General features: G+C 44.7%; 1 protein-coding gene across 1 annotated transcript in view; it reads right to left on the bottom strand.

The window, feature by feature from the left end:
- The window catches only part of si:dkey-11f4.7 (piezo-type mechanosensitive ion channel component 2), a 162,460-nt gene that overhangs the window by 17,102 nt on the left and 121,117 nt on the right, over nucleotides 1–24,241 (bottom strand). The window contains 8 exon segments of the mRNA XM_052031661.1: nucleotides 1,169–1,316; nucleotides 3,882–4,040; nucleotides 5,056–5,270; nucleotides 8,594–8,741; nucleotides 16,487–16,619; nucleotides 17,734–17,923; nucleotides 20,363–20,551; nucleotides 22,510–22,768. Coding sequence (XP_051887621.1) covers nucleotides 1,169–1,316; nucleotides 3,882–4,040; nucleotides 5,056–5,270; nucleotides 8,594–8,741; nucleotides 16,487–16,619; nucleotides 17,734–17,923; nucleotides 20,363–20,551; nucleotides 22,510–22,768 — 1,441 coding nt within the window.

Raw genomic sequence — 24,241 nt, 5'->3', positions numbered from 1 at the left:
GCACTGGACTTCCATCCAGAGGTGGGAAGCCACAATGTACAGCGGGAGGTACAGTAAAGGGAACAAGAACTTTACTGTCTCATAAAGCTTTTGTTTTATTTTAGTTTTAGGCATCCGGATGCTGCTGACAAGATTGCCCGTTGTTTCACTCGTGAACCATCGCAGTCTCGCTGGTGAAAGTGCTCCTACAGTGTTGGTGAGAAGGAATTCCAAAATTTAGAACCAGCAGCAATGAAGGAACAAGACCTTCATATCCTTCATAGTTCCTCCAGCAGATTGTTTATTGCTGATGGGTTAGGATGGTGCGGAGCTGCAGGTGATAGTGTTGCTGCCCTCGTCCTTCTTGGTGGTAGAGGTCATGAGTTTGGGAGGCGCTGTTAGAGTAGCCTGGGAGTGTAATTGCAGTACGTTTCGTAGATTGCATGCATCGCAGCCACTGTGCAGCAGTGATGGAGGGAATAAGTGTTCAGAGCAATGGACCAATCAAGCGGACTGCCTCGTCCCGGATGGTGTCGAGCTTCTTGAGTGTTGCCGGAGCAGCACTCACCCAGGCGAGTGAACGGTATTTCATCACACTCCTGACTTGTGCCTTGCAGATGGTGGGAATGCTTGGGGACATCAGGAGGTGAGCCATTTGCCGCTGGATATCCAGCCTCCAACCCGTTCTCGTAGACGTGGGTTTTAGGGGACCAATTGCGTTTCTGGTCAATGGTGATCCCGGGGTACTTGGCAACGGTAATGTCAAGGGTAGGTGGTGGGACTCTGTGCTGTTGGAGATGATCATTGCCTAGCATTTGACGGACAATATTACTTCTACTTCTCAGCCCAAGCCCGAATGTTGTCTGGGTCAACACAGACATGGGCTGCTTCATTTGCTGAGGAGTTCTATCATGTATCAGTGAACATCTCCACTTCAGACCTGACAATAGAAGGAAAGTCATTGATGAAGCAACTGAAGATGGTTGGGCCCAGGACACCTCCCTGAGGAACCATAGTCACTGGCCTATTCCCGATAGCCTATTTTCTGTATTTCTCTGAATTATCACCCTCCTGTTACATGTTTTAAAGTGGAGTACAAAAGTGTCAGCTTAACTGGACTGCATTATAAACATTGCAAACACATCCAACATGAACAATCAAAACCCAACTGGAGAGACACTGCACTCACCTTCTCAGACTCATTCCAGCATTTCAGGATGAAAATGTTGGCATAAATGTCCTCTACACAGATCCAACTGGAGATGCTGAGCGTGGTGTCTGTCCAAACCCAGTCCATCACTGCTCTCAGCTCCATCAGAAAGGGCACCAAACGAAACCTGCAACCATCCAAGGAAAGTGGTCAATACAGAGACCCTGAAGTACATCAGGTGGGGTTCAGGGATGCCCAAATTTAGGAGGGACAACTTAAATGAACCTTCATTCAGCATAGGTCCTCTTGGCTTGCACATGTAACACACAAGTAGACTGAAATAATTAGAACTAGCTCTCCACCATTGCCCAGTCTCACAGTCAACCCAGACCTCATTTTGTTCAGAAAGCAAAAAAAAACCTGCAGAGCTGAAAATTGGAAATTGGGGAGGATCAGGTACTGTCTGATTTTACAGCAGCCTGGTTTTACACTATGGAAAATATGTGTCCCACCCTGAGCCATGGAACAGATTGGTTTAAACATCAGGACTGAGCACAGTGTCACTGAGGAGAGAATGTGGTTTCATAGAGGAAGCAGAGGTTTCTGGGCACAGGTAGCAATCCTCCGCTGTGAATTAGACAAGTAACGGCATTCAATTCTTCCAATCGATTAACCTACGTTCACTGCATCCTAGGGGAAATTATTCTCATGATTCTTCGCACTCTGATTTTATTGTCTGTAGCAAGAATAAAACAAAATAGACGTAGCTAACATTGAACAAGTTGGAGAGAAGTTGGGCAAGACAGGGGCAGATACCAGGTGTTGATCTACAGATCAATAGAGGATGCATTGGACTTCCATAGAGAGGTCTGAACGTGGGAAACCACAATGTACAGTGGGAGATACAGTAAAGGGAACCAGAACTTTGCTATTTCATAAAACTTTTGTTTTATTTATTCAGTTTTGGCATCTGGGTGCTGCTGACAAGATTGACTGTAGCTTTCCTTGTGAACCATTGCAGTCCCTCTGGTGAAGATGCTCCCACAGTGTTGTTGAGAAAGGAATTCCAAATTGGAAATAAAAAGAGAAGTTGCTGGAAATACTCAGGAGGTCAGGCAACTGGTCACCAACCTGAAAAGTTGACTCTGTTTCCTTCTCCACAGATTTGTCTGACCTGCTGTTTGTTTTCAGCATTTCTCGGTGGTTTTTTCTGTAACACTGCAGCCACCTGCCACCCTTAGGGCTGAATTGATGTGCTGACCTAGACTGTGCAAGAACAGCTTAGTTATTTCCTAAACCTAGCTCCTGGCATAGATGGCCCACTGTTCTCCACTTAACAAATCTCCAGCTTAGGCCTTTTCAGTCTGGAACCCTGCCAAGAACAGAAGTATTTTAGATCATTATTATGCAAAGCCCAGTGTCTGTGATTCACCTTCACAGTGCTACGTGACGATGTGATGCCAGAGCAAAGCTTTGGTGAGTGAATTTTTCGGCATCTTTTCATGCTCAAGGGAACATGGCTTTGATTTCGGTATTTCAGCTTTCCAACGTGGAGTAGTTACTCATTATCACGATTCCTCCTGATCCATTCCTTTTCATGAGTGCTCCCTGAGTTTCTATGTAATTTAGCAATAATAGTATCACTGTTTCTGCTGGGGAATTGGCATGTTCTAGGTGTGTGCTAATCACACAGGGTGAACCAATGTAGTGCTTAGGGTACTGAACCAACAATCTAGAGGCCAGAACTACTAATCCAAAGAGCAAAAGTTCAAATTTATGTCCGTCACTCAAGTCCAGTGATCATGCTGCTGTGAGTGATGAAGATTGATATTATGGCCATAATTTGTGTGTAACTATCCTTCACTCACTGCATTTCCCCTGGAAAAATTACCCTGCTTTTATTTGGAGAAATTGCTGTAGTTTCTGTTATGTTGTATTTCCTCTCCTATTTAAATAGATAGATTTTGTTTGTTGTATAATTAACTACTTGCTGTGTGCTCGGTCATCTGCCCCACCCTGCCTCTAACTCTCTGCCTGATACTCTGATCATAAAACCCCAACTGGTTCACTGATGTTCTTTAGGGAAGAAAACTCAGTGAGGCTCCTGTCCCACATTCTTAACTCCAGAGTTGACACGGTTAACAAGAATCATAAAGGACAGCTGGGAATAATCAAAAACACCAGCCTTACTGGATCACAAGACAAGCCATTCAGCCCATCGAGTCTGCTCCATGAGCTAAACTAATACTATTCCTATCTAGCCCCAATTTCCAGCCTTATCCCCATATCCCTTGATACCTTGACTAATTAGATGCCTATCTATCTCCCCCTTAAATGCCCCCAATGATTGGGCCTCCACAGCTGTACGTGGCAAAGAATTCCATAATTTCACTACCCTCTACCCAATGACTTGTCAAAATAAAACAATGAAATGTGATTCACAGAGCTGTACAGCTGATTTAGTTACACTCTTGCAGAGTTTTGGTGGGTTGTCTACAATGAAATGGTGTTGGGGGGGGGGGAAACAGGGGTGTGGGAAAAAGTGTGGTGCCAGGGTATAATAAACAAGACTTACAGACTCAGTTTCCCAACACACCAGAACAGCTAGCCACTGTGCTGCTGGACACACCGATGGTTCAATCACCCAAAGTTAATTTTGAAAGCTTTAGTTAGCATCAAGATTACTCTTCATTTGCTAAAGTGTGCCCATCCTTTCTCTCCCGCCATGCTGTGTGTCTGCACCTTCACTTACAGCTGAAAGAGGAAGAGGTTGAAGTAGTTGTAGCTCTTTGTCAGGAAGTTGCCCAGTACTCGGTTTGGGTAGCCACATTTGATCTGATACGCTGACAGGCCAAAGTAAATGCACTTAACAAAATACCACAGCTGGGCAACTTGATTTTGGTTAAACCTCCTGCAAATATAAAGTAGAAAAGCTCTTAGATGGCATTATGATATGATGAAGCATTAGTTTCAGATGGTTGCCAGGGAGATAGAGGGAGCCAATGGCTAAGCGAATGAAGTTGGTGTTGGGGTTGGAAGGCAGTAGTTTCTGTATCTCCAATATTTATTTCGAGGAAGTTTCTGTTCATCTTTTATTTTTTCATTTTTACGGGATCTGGCATTTATTGCCTATCCCAAATTGCCCTCAAGGAGGTGGTGGTGAGCTGCCTTCTTGAACCACAACAGAACTTCTAGAGAAGGTGCTCCCACAGCGCTGTAGGGGAGGGAGTTTCACAGTTCAGACCCAGTGACAATGTCGCTCAAGCAGTCTGACAATTTAGAGACAGTGGAATGGCCAAGAGGAGACGGTGGTGAAGTGGAGCTGATATTGTCAGTGCGGTTCCTTGAACACTGTTGGGCCTAACTGGTGGAACTCCCCGCACTGCGAGTGACTCTTCCTCAAACACACTACGGTGGTTCAGGATGATGTCTCACAGCCATGGGTCAAGGGCAGTAGATGTTGGCTCCACCTCCTGTAAAAGATTCCAGGATAATCAGGAAGAAGAGGGAATAAAGCAGGCTAACATAGTGAGGAAAGAAAGTTAAACATTTCTCAGGTGTTTAGTGAGTGAGGGAAGCTGACTGCTCCCTAGGACTGTGTGAAAAAGGTACAGTTATAATGACATCCCCTACTGTGGTCCTTTCATACCTCCTCATTTCTACATTGCTGCAAGAGAAGAGCCTCCATTAACTCATTCTGGTCCAGTTCTTAACCTCATCCCCACCCTCACAGAGATACCCAGGCTGAGGAGGAGTTCACATTATCCCCTCATTCCAGCACTGAGTTGAAGCAGAGTCTTTGCAGCTTTGAGACTAACAAAGACAATGCCTTTACTGTTCCCTATGTGTCAGTGTGAACAAATAAAAGCCTGCCCTCAACCACAATGGAGTGAGAATTATTGGTAGCTTGCAATAGGGTACGTCACCTCTCAGTCATCCCAGGGAGAATAAAAAACATCCAGAAGTGGATCCCCAGCACCAGAACAACCTGAAAGACGACTTTGCCCAGGACAGTCTTGCGGAGGTAGAGAGCACGGTCGACCACCATGCTGGCAAACTGAACCAGCACCATCACCAGGAACACGTGGGGCACGTGGTCCTCCGAGATGGACTCTGTGATGTCGGCGGCAGCCGAGTGTTTCTGTTAAAGGAGCAGAAGACAAGCTGGCAATAGTTACTGGTGAAATTGTAGAACAAAATTAGAAAAGGCACAAAGCATTCATGAGAAAATAACACTTATAGGTAAATAAAGCAAATGTCTAAACATTGAACATAGAAGACTACAGCACAGGAACGGGCCGTTTGGCCCACAATGTGCTGAACTAATTAAATGTCTAACTAAACGAATCCCTTCTGCTAACACATCCATATCCTTCCATTCTCTGCATATTTAAGAGGCTCTTAAACGCCTCTATTGTATGTGCCTCCACTACCACCCCTGCCAGTGCATTCCAGGCACCCACCACTCTCTGTGTAAAAAAAACTTGCCCCGCACATCACCTTTGAACTTTCTCCCTCCAACCTAAATGCATGCCCTCTGGTACTAGACATTTCAAACCTGGGAAATCTGTCTACTCTATCTAATCTTATAAACCTCAGCCTCTGCCACTCCAGAGAAAACAACCCAGGTTTGTCTAACCTTTCCCTGTAGCACGTCATCTAATCCAGGCAGTTTCCTGGTAAACCTCTTCGGCACCCTCTCCAAAGCCTCCACATCCTTCCTATAATGGGGCCACCAGAATTGAATGCAATACTCCAGATGCGACCTAACCAGAGTATTATAAAGTTGCAACATAACTTCCTGACTCTTGAACTCAATGCCTTGACTAACAAAGGCAAGCATGCCATATGCCTTCTTTACCAGCCTATCACCCTGTGCAGCCATAAAGTGTTTTACAAATCTGTAAAGAAACAACGAATGATAAAACAGGACCGATTAGGGAAGGGAAAACAAAGAGTAATGTTATGGTTCAAAATGAATTCTTTTTGCTTGTATTCACAACAGAGACAGGTAGGCAAGATATTGATAAAGATAAAAAGAGTGAGTGAGAGAAGTGGAGAGAAAGAGAGAGTGTGAGGGAGACTGAGCAAGGAGGGAGAGAGAAAGTATGAAAGACCGAATCAGAAAGTGCAAGTAAGTGTAAGAATGAGCAGGGAGAATGAAAATATTAAATTGTTTAACATCTTTAAAACAGGTGAAAATCACTGGATCAGGTTAAAATGACCCAGGGGTTAAAAAAAGAAAGGGAGGACGTGGTAGAGCTCTGAGCTCCCATTTTCTAATCCTCTTTGTGTAAAGGTTGTGGCTTTGGAAGACTGGAACATTGCTGACGTTCTAATTGTTTAAAAAAAGCAGATAAACTGAGTAACTACAGATCAATTAGCCAAGAGTGAGTGGTGAGTAGTTTTTGGAAAAAATTCTTAAGCATGGTATAAATCAGCAGTTACAAAGCCTGTTATCAATCACAGGCAGTCAGCATGGTTGTGTCAAAGGCAGGTTGTGTCTTACTGAATGTTTTGAAGTAATAAGGTCGGTCGGTGAGGGCTGAATATTTGACGGTACCTACAAAGAATTTTAGCAGGACATTGATAATGTGCTGTGTGCAACTTTGTCAGATAAACAAAAGCCCACAGGACACCAGGGAAATTGGTAAATTGAAAGTGCTTCAGGGCAGAAAGCAGAAGGTAATGGTTGACAGGTAGTTTTGTCACTGGGTTGTATGCAGTGGGCTTGTGCAGGACACAGGGCTGGGCTTGTTGCTTTTTGGGTTGTTTTTTTTTGATGATTTGGACCAACATAGAGACCGTGATCACAAGATTTGCGGATAATCCCAGTATCAGCAGAATGGCTGCTGGCGAGGAAGGGAATTATAAACTGAAAATATCAAAGGAGTGCTAGAAATGGCAAATGAAACTGAGCCCAGAGAAACGGGAACTGGATTTGGGAAGATCAAACAAGGCAGGTGGAGAAATGGTGGGATGGTGAGGACTGAAGGGGAGGTCAGTCACAGATCCCCAAATGTAATTGAGCAGGTACAACAGATGGTTAAGGAGGTACAAGATACATGCTTTTATAGGTTGAGGATTAGAATGCAATTTAAAAATAGGAAGGCATTGTTGGAACTGTACGAAAGGATTATACGACTCCTGCAGTCTTTTGTGAAGTTGTGGAGCTGTGAAAGGACATGACAGCAATAAAGGTGCAGAGTTTACCAGGATGATACCAGGTTCAAGAAAGTTGGTTACAAGGAGAGACTGGCCACACCACGGTTGTTTGCTTTGGAACGAGGGAGATCAGGTAGAGACTGATTGTGTGTGTGTGTGTGTGTGTGTGTGTGTGTGTGTGTGTGTGTGTGTGTGTGTGTGTGTGTGTGTGTGTGTGTGTGTGTGTGTGTGTGTGTGTGTGTGTGTGTGTGTGTGTGTGTGTGTGTGTGTGTGTGTGTGTGTGTGTGTGTGTGTGTGTGTGTGTGTGTGTGTGTGTGTGTGTGTGTGTGTGTGTGTGTGTGTGTGTGTGTGTGTGTGTGTGTGTGTGTGTGTAACGATGAGAGGCTTAGATTGGAATGAAGCATTTCCTCTGCAGAGAGGTCAATAACCAGCAGGCATTGACCCAAGGTGATGGCCAGAAGTCTAAAGGGGATTGGGGAATTCATTTTGTGCCAGAAGTGGGGTTTGGAACTCCCTATCCGTGGTGATGGTGGTGAAGCCCACATCATGTCAATGAGGTGCTTGAACAAGTACTCGAAACACTGCAACTGTAGGGCTGTGTGCCAGGAATGGGAAGCAGAATTAGCCAAACTGGCTTATATTTGGCTGATGTGAACACAATGCACCAGATTGCTGTCATTCTATGAGACACTGTTACTGATCAGGGTAACTACTTCTGAAGAAGTTTAGGAGTAATCTTTATCCTGACGTCAGTGGCGGTCACTCAGTCAACCATTACCCCCCACTCCATACCTAAAGGAGTAATGATTCATTCGGTAAAGAAACTGAAACTATCTAACTTATCTCATGTTTAATTTTCTTTTGAAATATTCTATAATGATGTAGAATGAGGCCATCCATCCCGTCAAGTCAATGCTGGGCCCGAGGGCAATCCCATCAGTCCCATTATTTCCCTTTCTGTGCTCTCACACATACGCACTAACCAACCCACACTTACACCCAGCCCCGTGATTTACCCACTAGCCATCTATGCCAGGGTTAATTTACAGTGGCTAATTGACCTACCAAACCTCATGTCTTTAGGATGTGGGAAGAAACCGGAGCAGCTACAAGGAAAATGTGTAAACTCCACACAGACAGCACCGGAAGTCATGAGGCAGCAGCTCTGCCAGCTACACTACTGTGCCACCCCGTGACTGTGTTAGATGAAGTGGATCAGTCCCCACTGAGACTGCAGCCCCCAGAGCATCAAGAAACAGGCAGAGGTTTCAGCTGGTAGGAGCAGATTCCTTTACTTACTCCAAATGCCCAATATCCAAATACAATGATGGTGAAGTTAATGACATCGATCAGGAACATTAGTGCGTAGACATCACACACTGCATTATACTCAGGATGGATGATGTTGTAGAAGAACTGCTTCACAGGCAGGAAGATCTGAAGAGCTCTGCAGAGTCCAAGACACTGGAATCAGTATTTCCCACATGTGCCAGTGCTTTGACAGAAGTCCTGTTCACATGCATTTTACTAGTGTCACTAACATGAGTGAACCCTTCCCACAAGGGCACAATATAATGTACACATGCTCCTCCCTCAACCCAGACAGGTTTACTCATCAAACAGGAAAAGGGACAGAACGTCCTGTCCACACAGTCATGTTGTAACAAGCAGGAAGTCAAAGTTCCCTGCCTATTAGTAGTTTTGGGTTGGCAAACAGTGGCCATTTTTGCTTCCACACAGCGTGGAGATTATTGGTAACTCCACACATAAAGTGACTGGTTCAGCAACAGAGGGAGGTTATGTAGCTCCTTGATCCTGTTTCCTAATTCAGTGAGATTAGGGCCGACTTGTGAACTCATTCTATACATGTGTCTTTGTCCCATTTCCTGTTTAAACCAAGACCAATAGTGTTCTGTGAAAAATGAATAAATGCCCTGGAATCGATCGCTGATGGCAGACGGAGCTCAAAGCCTACACCTCCCTTTATGTACATATGTATTCCCTAACATCTTCCCTAAAAAGGGTCTTGACTCTAAATTTAGCTCCATCTAGTGCCAGACCCCAGCAGGAAGAACTTCTCTCTGCCCGGTCTCAAAATCGTCAATCTAAAACCTTCTAAGTTTCAGAGAATATGACCCTCGCTTGTGCAACCCCTGATCATGAGTTAACCCATGGAAACCAGGAATTATTCTGGTACATCCACTGTGCACTAAATCCAAAGCCAATCCGTGTTTTCCAAGGTGTAGTTCTTGGAACCTCTCACAGAGATCCAGATATCATTAATCAGTCATGTTCGACTGTAGCGCAATCGCCAGCCCTTGCATTTTAACGCTCATCACTTTGCTGAGCCTTTAGATTGGATCGTCCACCTGTCATGACATTTTAAATAACCCACATAAATACACCCCAATAATTCCATCAACCTTTGCTTCTAGCTTTCCACCTTTTACAAAAGACAGTGATTCATTACTTTTAGGTCCACAGTGGAAGCCACAATATTGCCTATACTGAAATCTATTTGCTACTGATTTACCTATTCACTTTCTAGAAATGAGATTGCACGGCACCATGTTTTGTGATTCAATTTCAACAAAAGAATGAAATGTAAAGGAAAATCAGTGACTGGCATCGTTAGTAATTCTCCTTGCTAATCATCCATGCATCTGCCACAAAGGACCCCAGACATGTGTGGAGTGTTCACTTAGGTTCACGTACACCCCAGGATTTTCACAGCGTGGGCTCCTCTTACAGAAGCAGACCTTCACCATCCTTCTGAGGCCTGTATCAGCATACCTTAAAGAGGTGAACTTCATCACCAATGTCTGTCTTCACCAAGGGGTGGCTCCAACGAAATTGTCTATGGTTTCCAGGGTCTCACTGTGAACCAGCATGGATGGGTTTGCTGTTGCAATGGGGGCAGGTTGGTTGTAGACCTCTGTATTATGGGTGTTAAACGCAAGGTCTATCCTTTTGTCTGCTCCAGTGAAAGAGTCGACCCCAGCCTCTACATGCATGTGTTGCAGTTTAGTGAGTGAAGTTTGGGGGGGGGGGGTGCGGGGGTGGGGGTGGTTGTGGGGTGGGGAGGTGGACCTTGGTTCTGGAGTGAAGAGGATGTAGGTTGATCATTAGTCCTGATCATTTGGTCCCATTAGTCCTGTGGATATCTCTGCTCCAAAAGGAAGCTCATTGGTTGTGAGGTGCAGCATTGTGCCACCACACCCATTGGCTCTCTGAGGAAAAGAGCGTTTGACTTTTAAGACCTCAAGCCTGGCATGAAGTTCACTGTTGATCAAGCAGCGATGATCCCTACCCTCCTACATGCTTCTGAGACATCGAATTGTACAGCACAGAAATAAGCCCTTTCAGCCCACCTTGCCTATGTCGACTGTGATGCCCATTTACACTAACCCCAGTTGCCTGCATTAGGCCCGTATCCTTCTGCTCCTTCCCTATCCAAGTACCTGTCCAACTGTCTCTTAAACTCAACTGTAATTGTATTTGTCTCTACCCCTCCCCGGCAGCTCATTTCACATATTCACCACTCGACTCAAGGACAGCTTCTATCCCACTGCATTCAGACTCTCGAACAGACCACTCATATGCTAAAAGATGAATTCTTGATTTCCCATTCTGCCTCGTTGTGGCCGTGCACTTTATTTGTCTACCTGCACTGCACTCGCTCTGTAACTGTAACACTATATTCTGCATCCTGTCTTCATTTCTACTACCTCGATGTACTTGTGTATGGAATGATCTGTCTGGATGGCGCACAAACAAAAGTTTTTGACTGGATCTTGGTATATGCAACAATAATAAACCAATACCCTCTGTGTGAAAAACATACCTCTCAAACGTCCTTTAAATTTCTCCCCTCTCATCTTAAGCCTCTGCCCTCTAGTTCTAGACTCTCCTGCACTGCGATAAGCACCCTGACCATCTAACCTATCTTTGCCCTTCACAATTTTATGAGATCACCCTTCAGCCTCCTACGTTCCAGTGAGAATAAACCCAGCCTATCCAAACTCTCCTTATAACTACAGCCCTCCACTCCTGGCAGCATCCCAGTGAATCTCTTCTGCACTTTTCAAATTGCAACCATATCCTTCCTGTAGTGTGGCAACCAGAGCTGTACACAACACAAAGTGCAGCGTAACCAATGTTTTGTACAGCTGCACACATGACGTCCTAACTTTTATACTCATTGCCTCAGCCTACGAAGGCAAACATACCAAATGCCTATTTCACTACCCTGTCCATCTGTGATGCTGCTTTCAGCGAGCTATGGACTTGCAGCCCAAGGTCTCTGGATTACCTACGGGAGGCACCTTAAGATACTGGAAAGACCGCATCCATCCTACCTGCACAAAATCCTCCAAATTCACAGGTGGGATAGGTGAACCAACTTCAAGGTTTCTACCCAGGAAAATGCCCCCAGGATCAGGGCTGGTGTTAGTTACACACAATTGGCTCCGCTGGGCAGGCCACGTCATTCCTATGGCCACTGCTGAAACAGACAGTCTATTCTGAGTTCTGTCTCAGGAGGAGATTACCAGGTGGACAGAGGAAGAGCTTCAAGGATGATAAAATGCGACATCCCCACCGATTTCAAGAAATCCCTGACCATTGATGACTCAAAGTGGAGAAGAAGCATTCAGGATGGTGTTGAGAACCTCAAGCCCATGTGTCAGGAGCAGACAGTATGTGATGGAAGGAGAGTACCACCTCACAAATAGCCTCACCTCCACCACCACCCTGTCAGGCACCTTCTGCTCCACCTGTGGCCTCATCAGCCACCTCAGAAGCCACAGACCTGGAGTGGAAGTAAATCATCCTCTGTCCCGAGGGAGTGCCAAAGACAAGAGCTTAAAGTGGCCCTGACTGAACAGAAGCCAGCCCATGGCATCTGACCCTGTGAACCTACATCAGAAGGACCCCTTTAAGCAATACACTTAGCTCTTCCTCAGCCCTCTAACCCATCTCACCATCTGAAGCAAAGACTGCCGATATAGGGTGAACAGTATCTTAAGATTTCATTATTTTGCCCACATGACATTGCTTGCTATCGCTGCGCAACTCTCTCCCACCCCGCACTAGTACCATCTGACTGACACCTCCAACCTCACTGCAGAGTTACTCCATCATCACGCCACCTCCAGCTGCCACATTAGCTCCAAAAACAAATTATCTTCCTAAATGTATCTGTCTCCACCACCTCCCCTGGCAGCTTGTAAGTGGTTACGACCAGTAACTCTCTGGAACTTCATTCTGCAAGCTATTCCTATTTTACTGACATGGGTAGAACAAGGGAAGAGGTTCTGCTGAGGGAATTTGAGCAGCTAGGGACTAAATTAAAAAGCAGAACCAAGGTGGTAATGATCTCTGGATTGCTACCCGAGCTACGTGCAACTTGGCCCAGGGTCAATAGGAGCAGGGAGTTAAATGCATGGCTCAAAAATTGGTGTGGGAGAAGTGGGTTTGAATTTGTGGTGAATACAGGACTGAAGGTGTTATATTTGAATGCACGCAGTATACGAAATAAAGTAGATGAGCTTATAGTGCAGAAATTGGCAGGTATGACGTTGTTGGCATCACAGTCGTGGCTGAAAGAAGATCACAGCTAGGAGCTAAACATCTAAGGATACACATCTTATTGAAAAGACAGGCAGGTGGGCAGAGGGGTGGGGTGGCTCTGTTGGTAAAAAAATCAAATCAAATCCTTAGCAAGAAGTGACATAGGATCAGAAGATGTCGAATCCTTGTGGGTAGAGTTAAGAAACTGCAAGGGTAAAAAGACCCTGATGGGAGTTATATACAGGCCTCTGAATAGTAGCCAGGATGTGGGGTACAAATTACAACAGGAGATAGAAAAGGCATGTAAAAAGGGCAATGGTACGGTGGTCATGGGGGATTTCAATATGCAGGTAGATTGGGCAAATCAGGTTGGCACTGGATTCCAAGAAAAGGAATTTGTAGGATGCCTATGAGATGGCTTTTTAGAGCAGCTTGTGGTCGAGCCCACTAGGGAAAAGGCAATTCTGGATTTGGTGTTGTGCAACGAACCAGATTTGATTAGGGAGCTTAAGGTAAAAGAACCTTTAGGAGGCAGTGATCATAATATGATAGAATTCACCCTGCAGGTTGAGAGGGAGAAGCTAAAATTGGATGTATCGCTATTACAGTTGAGTAAAGGTAACTACAGAGGCATGAGAGATGAGCTGGCCAAAGATGATTGGAAGGGAACCCTAGCGTGGATGACGGTAGAGCAGCAATGGCAGAAGTTTCTGGGAGTAATTCAGAAGACCCAGGATCAGTTCATCCAAAGAAGCAGCAGCATTCTAAAGGGAGGATGAAGCAACTGTGGCTTACAAGGGAAGTCAAAGACAGACATGAAAGCAAAAGGGAGGGCATACAATATTGCAAAAATTAGTGGGAAGCTTTTAAAAGCCAACAGAAGGCAACTAAAAAAAAGCAGTAAGGGGAGAAAAGATGAAATATGAAGGTAAGCTAGCCAATAATATAAAACAATACCAAATTTTTCTTCAGATATATAAAAAGAGAGGCAAGAGTTGGCATCGGACCGCTGGAAAATGACTCTGGAGAGGTAATGGGGAACAAAGAAATGGTGGATGAACTGATGAAGTATCTTGCATCAGTCTTCACTGTGGAAGACACCAGCAACACGCCAGAAATTCAAGAGAATCAAGGGGCAGAAGTGAGTGTAGTCGCTATTACTAAAGAGAAGGTGCTTGGGAAGCTGAAAGGTCTGAAGGTGGACAAGTCATCTGGACCAGCTGGACTACACCCCAGGGTTCTGAAAGAGGTAGCTGAAGAGATTGTGGAGGCATTAGTAGTGATCTTTCAAGAATCACTAGATTCAGAAATGGTTCCAGAGGACTGGAAGATCACAAATGTCACTCCACTCTTTAAGAAGGGATGGAGGCAAAAAGACAGGAAATTATATGCCAATTAGCTTGACTTCAGTGGTTGGTAAGCTGTTAGTGTCCATTATTAAGGATGAGGTTTCGGGGTACTTGGAAGCACATGATAAAATAGCATGGTTTCCTCAAGGGGAGATCTTGCCTGACAAATCTGTCGGAATTCTTTGAGGAAGTAACACACAGGATAGACAAAGGAGGGTCAGTGGACGTTGTTTCCTTGGATATTCAGAAGGCCATACATGAGGCTGCTGAACAAGATATGAGCCAATGGTGTTACAGGAAAGGTACTAGCATGGATAGAAGATTGACAAGGTTCCACATGGTAGGCTTCTTCAGAAGGTCAGAGGGCATGGGATCCAGGGAAGCTTGGCCATGTGGATTCAGAATTGGCTTGCCTGTAGAAAGCAGAGGGTTGTAGTGGAGGGAGTGCATTCGGATTGGAGGGCTGTGACTAGAGGTGTCCCATAGGGATCGGTTCTGGGACCACTGCTTTTCTTGCTTTTTATTAATGACTTGGATGAGGGGGTAGAAGGGTGGATTGGCAAGTTTGCAGATGACACAAAGATAGTGTAGAGGATTGTTGAAGATTGGAGAGGGACATTGATAGGATGCAGAGCTGGGCTGAGAAGTGGCAGATGGAGTTCAATCCGGAGAAGTGTGAGCTGATACACTTTGGAAGGACAAACTCCAAGGCAGAGTCCAAAGTTGATAGCAGGATTCTTGGTAGTGTGGAGGAGCAGAGGGATCTGGGGGTCCATATCCACAGATCACTGAAATTTGCCTCACAGATGGAAAGGGTAGTTAAGAAAGCTTATGGGGCGTCAGCTTTCATAAGTCGAGGGATCGAGTTTAAGAGCCGCGAGGTAATGATGCAGCTCTACAAAACTCTGGTTAGACCACATTTAGAGTACTGTGTCCAGTTCTGGTCGCCTCATTATAGGAAGGACGTGGAGGCATTGGAAAGGGTGCAGAGGAGATTTAACAGGATGTTGCCTGGATTAGAGAGTACGGATTATGAGGAGAAACTAAGGGAGCTGGGGCTTTACTCATTGGAGAGAAGGAGGATGAGGGGAGACATGATAGAGGTGTACAAAATATTAAGAGGAATAGAGTGGACAGCCAGCGCCTCTTTCCCAGGGCACCAATGCTCAATACAAGGGGGCATGGCTTTAAAGTAATAGGTGGGAAGTTCAAGGGAGATATCAGAGGGATATTTTTTACCCAGAGAATGGTTGGGGCATGGAATGTGCTGCCTGGGGCGGTGGTGAAGGCAGGTACATTGGTCAAATTCAAGAGATTACTCGATAAACAGATGGAGGAATTTAAAATAGGGGGATATGTGGGAGGAAGGGGTTAGATAGTCTCAGGTGAGATTTAAAGGTCGGCACAACATGGTGGGCCGAAGGGCCTGTATTGTGCTGTAGTGTTTTATGTTCTATGTTCTAAGATTGGCTGACTGGCAGAAGGCAAAGAGTGGGAATATAGGGGGACTTCTCTGGTTGGCTGCCGGTGACTAGCTGTGTTCCGCAGGGGTCGGTGTTGGGTCCACTACTTTTCATGTTATGTTAATGATCTGGATGACGGATGATACAAAGACAGGTGGAAGGGCAGCTAGTGTTGAGGAAGCAGGGAGTCTGCAGAAGGACTTGGACAGGTTGGGAGAATGGGCAAAGAAGTGGCAGATGGAATATAGCGTAGGAGTGCATATGGTCACGCACTTTGGTAGAAGGAATAAGGGCGTAGAATATTTTCTAAATGGGGAGCAAATTCAGAAATCAGAGGCGCAAAGGAACTTGGGAATGCAGGATTCCCTAAGGTTAGCTTGGAGGTTGAGTCAGTAGTAAGGAAGGCAAATGCAATGTTAGCATGCATTTCGAGAGAACTAGAATATAAAAGCAAGGATGTAATGCTGAGGCTTTATAAGGCGTTGGTCAGACAACATGGGCCAATTCTGCTCCTATGTTATGGTCTAAACTGTGATTTACACAAATGCTCCAGAAGTTGCATTTCTAGCACAGGTGTGCGGGAAAAATGGGCGATGATTACTAAATTACTATTGCCTAAAGCGGAGGAAATCTCCAGATCCCATAAATAAAACCATTTCATTAAAACCCAGCCCCTTCATTCTCACGAGCTCTTTTGATATCCGTCACATTGAAAAGCCTGCCTGTGGTCTCAGGAGTGTGTGCACACTTTGAACGAGGGTAGAATCTCGAACTACGCTTCACATCAGAGACGGGCAGGGCGTGCTTACAGGACGATGATGTATCTTTTCACTCTCCGCCATTTTTCCCTTATCTGTTCCTTGATGGTTTCTCTTAACCCACCGCATGCCTTTGGTGATTTCCTTTTCTTCTTTTTTGATCTCTTGGAAGCTTTTGTTCTGTCTGAAGAGAAACATGTCAGTTGCTGAATCACAGTCACTCCAATAGTTCACTCACCAACAATCTCCCATCCCACGTGTGGACAGAGGAGCAAGTGTAGGCCAACATTGGCTCATGTCCACTCCTTCAGTTAGTCATGGCTGGTCCTGTACTTCATCCACTGTTTGGCCCAACACCCTTTTGAAACTGCTCTGTCATTTGCCACCACCAAGGCTGATCTGTACCTGATGCTTCCTGGTATTAGTACTCCAAGTCCAGGAGTCGTTGCCTCAAGATAAGGGGTCAGGAACTTGGAACTGAGAGGCTATGGATTTCCAGTGTGCTCTGAAACAGAGGGCTGTGGATGCTCTGCCGTGGAGTGTGTTCAACTTTGAGATCAATAGGGAAACAAGGGACTTGGGGATTGGGCTGGAAAGTGAATGTGGCGTCAGGTCACCCACGACATTACTGAATGGAGGAGCAGCCTGAATGTCTGTTTGGTCTGTACTTGCTCCCCTCCTTATGGGTTTACATATCTGAAAGCCATCGGTGGCCTTTGATCTCTATTGCTTGATCTCCGAAATGTATCTCTGAAAACTTCCATTATCCCAGGCCTTTCCAAATCAATTCGCCATTAATGAAATGTTTTCAAGGTGTAGTCAGTGTTATAATGTAGCAAAACATAACTTCCAATTGGAGCACAGAAGGACTCCATGAAAAGCAACTGAACTAAATGAGCAATGAATCTGCTTTAACAGGTTGGTTGAGGGAGGCATGTTGGATCGGGCTCTGGGAAGTACCCAGATACAAGAGCATTCAAATGTGCCTCAGTTGTGTGCGAATGCAGGTGCCTTTGTGTGCACATGTGGAGTGACACAGGGCTTGAAGAGGGAGAGAGTGAGGTGTGCGAGTGACAGAGTGAGTGTCCAAAGGGGGTTAGGAGGGTTAGTGAGGTAAATGAGTGGCTGAGATGAACGAATGAGGTGTGGGGGAGTGAGCGAGAACGAGTGCGAGAGAGTATAGGAGGGCTTTTCTGATCTTGCTGAGTTGCCAGTGTACAGAGAATATGCATTTAGAGTATGCACAGAGGGCTCCTGGTTTGACTTGTCCCTCCTTTAACCCAAACTCATTTTCTCACCTCCCCTGTTCAGCCGTCCTGATGATCGCCAAGAAACACCTTTCCTCCCTGTTGACCTCGCCGCGTCCTGTAAGCTGGCAGTTTGCAGAGTTTCAGTGTAGCCGTTCTCTTCCTTTGCCTCTCCCAGGTTTTGCCCCTTGCTTCCTCTCTGCTCCTTCAGTGTGTCATGGGAATCCCACAGACCGTGACACTGTCAGAGAACGTGGGAGAGCTGGAGCATCATCAATCACACTTTACTAAGGAGGAAGACCACCTTGTTCAGATTAAGTCTACTCAGGTGAGATGCAAATGTTTCCACCAACCGAAAAATGCACAAGAGGAATCTCTGCTTAACAGGAGTATTAAACCTCAGCTGCATCTCTTCACCCTGCTAATGGTCGGAAGCAGTAATCACCTCAAAAATATCAGTGAATGGGTTGCATAATCAAAGACCCCATCCACCCTGGACATTCTCTCTTCTACCCCTTCCCATCGGGCAGAAGGTACAAAATCCTGAAAGCACGTACCACCAGGCTTAGGGACAGCTTCTATCCTGCTGTTGTAAGACTATTGAACAGTCCTCTAATACCTTGGTATGATAAGATCGACTCTTGACCTCACAATCTAACTCAAGGCCCTTGCAACTTATTGTCTGCCTGCACTGCACTTTCTCTGTAACTATTCTGCATTCTGTTATTGCTTTTCCCTTGTACTACCTCAATGTACTGATGTGATGAAATTATCTGTATGGATGGCATGCAAGCAAAGTTTTTTTTACTGTACTTCGGTACATGTGGCAATAATAAACCAATTTAACAATTTCCATTGTCTCACTACTGCACCATTCATACAGTTGACTGGGCAAGAACTGTGAGCGGACAGAGTCTGCCCTGTACATATGAACTGAGGGGAGTAGTAGGCCACTCTGCCCCTCAGACATGTACTGCTATTCTATAAGATCATGGCCGTTCTGGTAATAACCTTAGTGTCACATTTCTGTCTATCCGTGATGACCTTCCATCCCCTTATCAAGAATCTGTCTACCACTGCCTTAAAAATATTCAAAGATTCTGCTTCCCATCTTTTTGAGGACATTAGTTCCAAAGACCCTTAACCCTCAGAAAGAAAAATTTGCCTCACCTCAGTCTTAAATTGTCAACTCCTTACTCTTAAATAGTGTCCCCTTGGTTCTGGATCATCCCACAGGAGGAAACATCCACCCTGTCAGGATCCCCCAGGACAAAGAGCTTGGCTCCCTGACTGATCTTGGATGGGTCTGGGCATAAGCCCTTTTCCCACTCCTCCCTCAGGGACCACAGGCAACTTCACCCTGCCTCTCGGTCTTAGGCAAAACATTCAGCGGTGAACTACCCTCGCCCACCAGCCTCCCTAGGATCCAGCCCTCTCCAGTTCCCTGCAAGGGTGAAGTGCTGTGAATTGACCTTTAAACAGTGCGCTTGCAGTAAATGGAGCTTCATGAAAATAAGGTTCTCTGAGAGTGGCTGGTGACCTTCCTTGGTTGGGAAAACTTGTCCCAGTTTCACTTCAGACATATCACACATATCCGTCAGCCAGAGCACATTCTGGTTAAAGTGCCCAGTCAAATTACAGCGACTGCAAAATGATCAATTCTTTTTTTGTTTTTACACAGAGTGGTGGGTGCCTGGAATGCACTGCCAGGGGTGGTAGTGGAGGCTAATAAGACAGAGGTTTTTAAGAGGCTCTTAGATAGACACATGAATGTTCAGGGAATGGAGGGATATGGACATTGTGTAGGCAGAAGGAATTAGTTTAGTTAGGCATTTAATTACTAGTTTAATTAGTTCAGCACAACATCGTGGGCCGAAGGGCCTGTTCCTGTGCTGTACTGTTGTGCGTTCTATTTTTGCGATTTATACAAATAGGCCTTAAATTCAAATCGAGAGCTACATGATCCATTTTCTGGGTGGAATGTTTTCTCTGTCTTTTGCCCATTTGGTGCTGCCCCAATGACGCAGTTAAGTAGAGCTGCTGCCTCAGAGCACCAGTGACCCGGGTTCGATCCCGACCTCGGGTGCTGTCCACGTAGAGTTTGCATGTTCTCCCCGTGACCATGTGGGTTTCCTCCATTTTTCTGCCACATCTCAAAGGCGTGCAGGTCAGTGGGTTAATCGTCCACTATAAATTGCCCCTGGTGTGTAGGTGAGTGGTAGGATCTGGGGGGAGTCGATGGAAATGTGAGAATTAAAAAAAAAATGGGATTAATGCAGATTAGTGTAATTGGATGGTTAATGGTTGGTGGGGACTCAGTGGGCAAAAGATACAGAAGTTTGAGAACATGCACCACCAGGCTCAAGGACAGCTTCTATCCTGCTATTATAAGACTATTGAACGGACCTTTTGTATGATAAAGATGAACCTCGACATGGCCCTTGCAGTGTATTTGTCTGCCTGCACTGTCTCTGTAACTGTAACACTATATTCTGCATTCTGCTATCGCTTTTCCCTTTGTACTACCTCAATGTACTGATGTATGGAATGATCTAACTGGATGGCATGCAAACAAAAGCTTTTCACTGTAGCTTGGTACACATGACAACAATAAACCAATTACCAATTAGTTAAATACGTATTCTAATAAATGAATAGATTTATAGTTCAGCATAATTACCTTGAGGACTGACCTATGCAAGAACAGAGTCAGCAACTGGATAAGGTCATAGTGTACATAACCATCCTTCTTCTCAATGCCGATGATGTTGGGCAAGAAGAAAGGTCGATTGAAATAAAGCAATCGATAGGAAGAGGTGGTCCAAGGGAAGAATCCGAATTGAAAGCAATATTTCACGACGACAGTAATCTGCAGGCGGAACAGGTGCAAGGAAGTGTGAACTATTTGGTGTGCATGGAGGAACCAGTTCGGAGACGATGTCAGATATCATGAAATGTAAGTGGCAGTAGCATTCTCTATACAATAGTGAGGAAAAGTGATTTATTTCATGCAAGACCACAGGATAATAATGCATTCCATACTCCAATAAACAAAGGAGCAATCTACACAGTTAAGAGTGAGCTAGTAAGGCTGATCAGATGAATGAACCATGGATAAGGCTCTCAGGTTACATGGTTTACGCAGCATATCTCGTATTGGTATTTTCAGCATGCTGTTGCAAAGACGTCAGGACACTAATGGGGATGGATATTGATGCAAGCAAGAGCAAGTTCATGAAACAAAATACTTAACTTCATGAAATACACCAACATGAGGAGAAAGGCATGGATCTTTTATAGGAAAGGGATAGACAAGTTTCGTGAAGGAATTTCAGAGCTTAGGGCCTGAGCCAACTGATAGCACAGCCACCAATGGTGGAAGCCTTAAACCCCGGGATGATCAAGATGTTAAAACTGAACTTCACAGATATTTTGGGATGCAAGGGTGAAGGAAATGGGGAAGTCACAGAGGGATTTGAAAACAAGTGATGAGAATTTTAAAAATTGAGACATTTCTTAACTGAGAGCCAGAGGAGTTCTGTGACCGCTGGGATAATGGTGAGGGGGACAGCACAGGTTAGAACTGGATCAACAGTTTTGGTTGACCTTGAGATTGCAGAGGGCAGTTAATGCTGGAAGTGAAAAAGGCATGGCGGAGGGTCCCATCAGCAAATGAGCTAAAACGCAGCAGTAGTGTTACTAAGGTATGGACAGCAGTTCTCAGTGATTGTATGGATACATGGTTTGAAGCTCGTCTCGGGATCAGATAGGATACCAGGGCTTAACACAGTCCCAATAAACTTCTAGGGAGGGATAATGTCTGTAATGAAATAAAGGAGTTTGGTCACCCCTGGCCCTCTGCTCCAGGAGAACAAACCGAACCTATCCAGTCTCTCATAATTGAAACGTTCCAATTCTGGTGAATCTCCTCTGCACTCTCTCCAGTGCAATCACATCCTTCCTCTGGTGTGGTGACCAGAATTGCACACGATGTTACAGGTGTGGCCAAACCAATGCTTTAGCCCTAATATTCCCAACAGTCTTCCTGATATTCGTTAGAAGGAAATTTTTGCTCCTCCAGCACTAGATGTCAGTTCTCCAATTCAGAAACCGTGGAGAGGTAAAGAACTACTTACATTGAAAGATGGAACCTTCAGTACTCAATCTTCCTATGTTTCTCCTTTACCAATACCAGAATTGATTCCAGTCCACAAATTAAAGTACTATCTATTTCAGTCTTTTAGCATCCTTGCAGCATGTTCTAAAACAATTTGTTTGACCTGCATCATCACACATTCTGATAGCAATAAATCTGCTTGTACATCTGGATTACACAGTAAGTAGAACATAAAACTAAGGTCATTCAGCCCATCGGGTCTAGACCCCACAGTAGCTTCCCCTCAGTCTACTTCACATAACCCAGTGGGAATTTCCTTCTATTCCTTGCTCCCTCATATACTTAGGTAGCTTCTGCTTAAATGCATCTATGCTGTTGGCATTATTTAGTAAGAATTCCACAACATAACCAGTAGCTGAGTAAACACGTTTCTCCTGAACTTCTTTTAGATTTTATCAGTGATGATTGTATAGTTATGGCCACTGATTTTAGTTTTTTCTACAAGTGGCAAAATCTTTCCTACATCTACTCCATTGTAATTTTTAACTATATCTAACTGATCAAGCTTTAATGTTTTCTCCTCCAGAGAAAAAAACAAAACCAGTTTTTTCTCAGATATATTGCAACGCAGTTTGTCTCTCTCTAGAGTGAACACTTGTACGATATATAAACCAAAGCCTTGTGCAATGTTTCAGGTTTTCTATTCATACCTCAGTGTACAGGATAGCAAACATCCAGAACCGTTTCTTGGGCCTTGGCATGGAAAGCATCGCCCAGAGGAAGACAAGGATGGGTAGAACCAAGGTGAGCAATGAGGCAGAAACCATGTGGTTGAGGATCATGATGAAGTAGCACAACATGTCTGACTGGGACATCACGGTGTTGTACAAGGCAAACAGAAGCTTCAAAAGGCAAGGCAAATTACTGTAGAATTTGTCCGACTCCTCCAGTTCAGTATCATGAAACATTCTGGAACAGGACAGAGGTATGGCAACAAAAGATAGTTGACTTGGATATGAGTATAATACAGGACAGCTAATGTTCTGCAGTAAAAGATAATTTGAGTGTCAATATTCCACGGATAGTGCAAACCAATAATAATTTCCAAGTAGTGAGAATAAAGACTGGGACCGAAGTAGAAGTATAACATCATCTATGAAGCTCATATTTAATTTCAACTCACTCAGTCTGCCCTTATTGTTATATTTCCATTATACGTTCTGTCCCTATCTGTAATAGAACTGCCTGTAAAAACTAACATGCTGTGTGCCCTCCTGATGCATCTACTCCGTGGGGTTTAGTTACAGCGCGATCATTTTTAGTGAGCATTTTTGTTGGAAACATGGGCATGGGAACTTAAATTGGGAAAATTGACTAGTAATGGACGCTGAAGCAAACTCTTTAACTGTATACATCTAACAAGTTTTACCTTCTTCTGGACAGGAATGTGGAGTCAAAGCAGGATGTTCGGTCACCAAATCAAAGAGAACAATCCTCCAAAGCTTGATTTTAGTGCAGAATTCATGAATTTTCAAGAAATGCTTAAAACATTCCATAGAGTCATACAGCACAGAAACTGGCCCTTCGGCCCACTGTGTCCATACTGACCATCAAGTACCCACCTTTACAAAGCCATTTATCAGCACTTGGTCCACAGCCTTCTATGCCTTGACAATTCAAGTGCTCTTTTAGATACTTATTAAATTATTGTGAGAGAACCTGCCTCCAGCACCTTCCCAGGAAATGCATTCCAAACTCTTAACCATTCTCTGGGTGAAAAAAATCTCCTTATATCCTTGCTAAGTCTCTTACTCCTTAACTTAAACCTATGCCCTCTGGCATTACACATTCTTGCTCTGAGAAAAGGTTTACTACTATCTGCCCTATCGGTGCCCCTCAATCTTGTACATCTTTACCAGGTCCCCTCTCAGCCTCCTGTGCTCCAAGGAAAACAAACCCAGCCTATCCAATTTCTCCTCATAACTGAAACACTCCATCCCGGACAACATCCTGGTGATTCTCCTCTGCACCCACTCCAGAGTCCTGTGGCAAGCAAATCTGCACACAATATTCCAGATGTGGTCTCACCAAAATTTTATAAAGGTGTATCATAACCTTCTTGCTCCTGTTCTCTACGCCCAGCTAATGAAGGCTAATACCTATATGCCTTCATCAACACCCCATCTACCCATGCTGCCACCTTCAGGGATCTTTGGACTTGTACACCAAGGTGCCTTTATTCCCCAATACTCCTCGTGGCCTTACCATTCATTGTTATGCCCTACCTTCATTAGCCCTCCCAAAATGTATCACTTCATACTTATCAAAATAAATTTAATCTGCCAGTAATCAACATCTTTCTGTAGCCCGAAGCTATCCTCCTCACTATCCAAAACACTGACTATTTTTCTGTCAGCTTCAAACTTACTAATCATACCTCCT

This window comes from Pristis pectinata, chromosome 16, assembly GCF_009764475.1.
Source record: "Pristis pectinata isolate sPriPec2 chromosome 16, sPriPec2.1.pri, whole genome shotgun sequence".
Taxonomy (NCBI): domain Eukaryota; kingdom Metazoa; phylum Chordata; class Chondrichthyes; order Rhinopristiformes; family Pristidae; genus Pristis; species Pristis pectinata.
The sequence above is the reverse complement of the archived record's forward strand: the minus strand, read 5'-3'. Positions and strand labels throughout refer to the sequence as shown.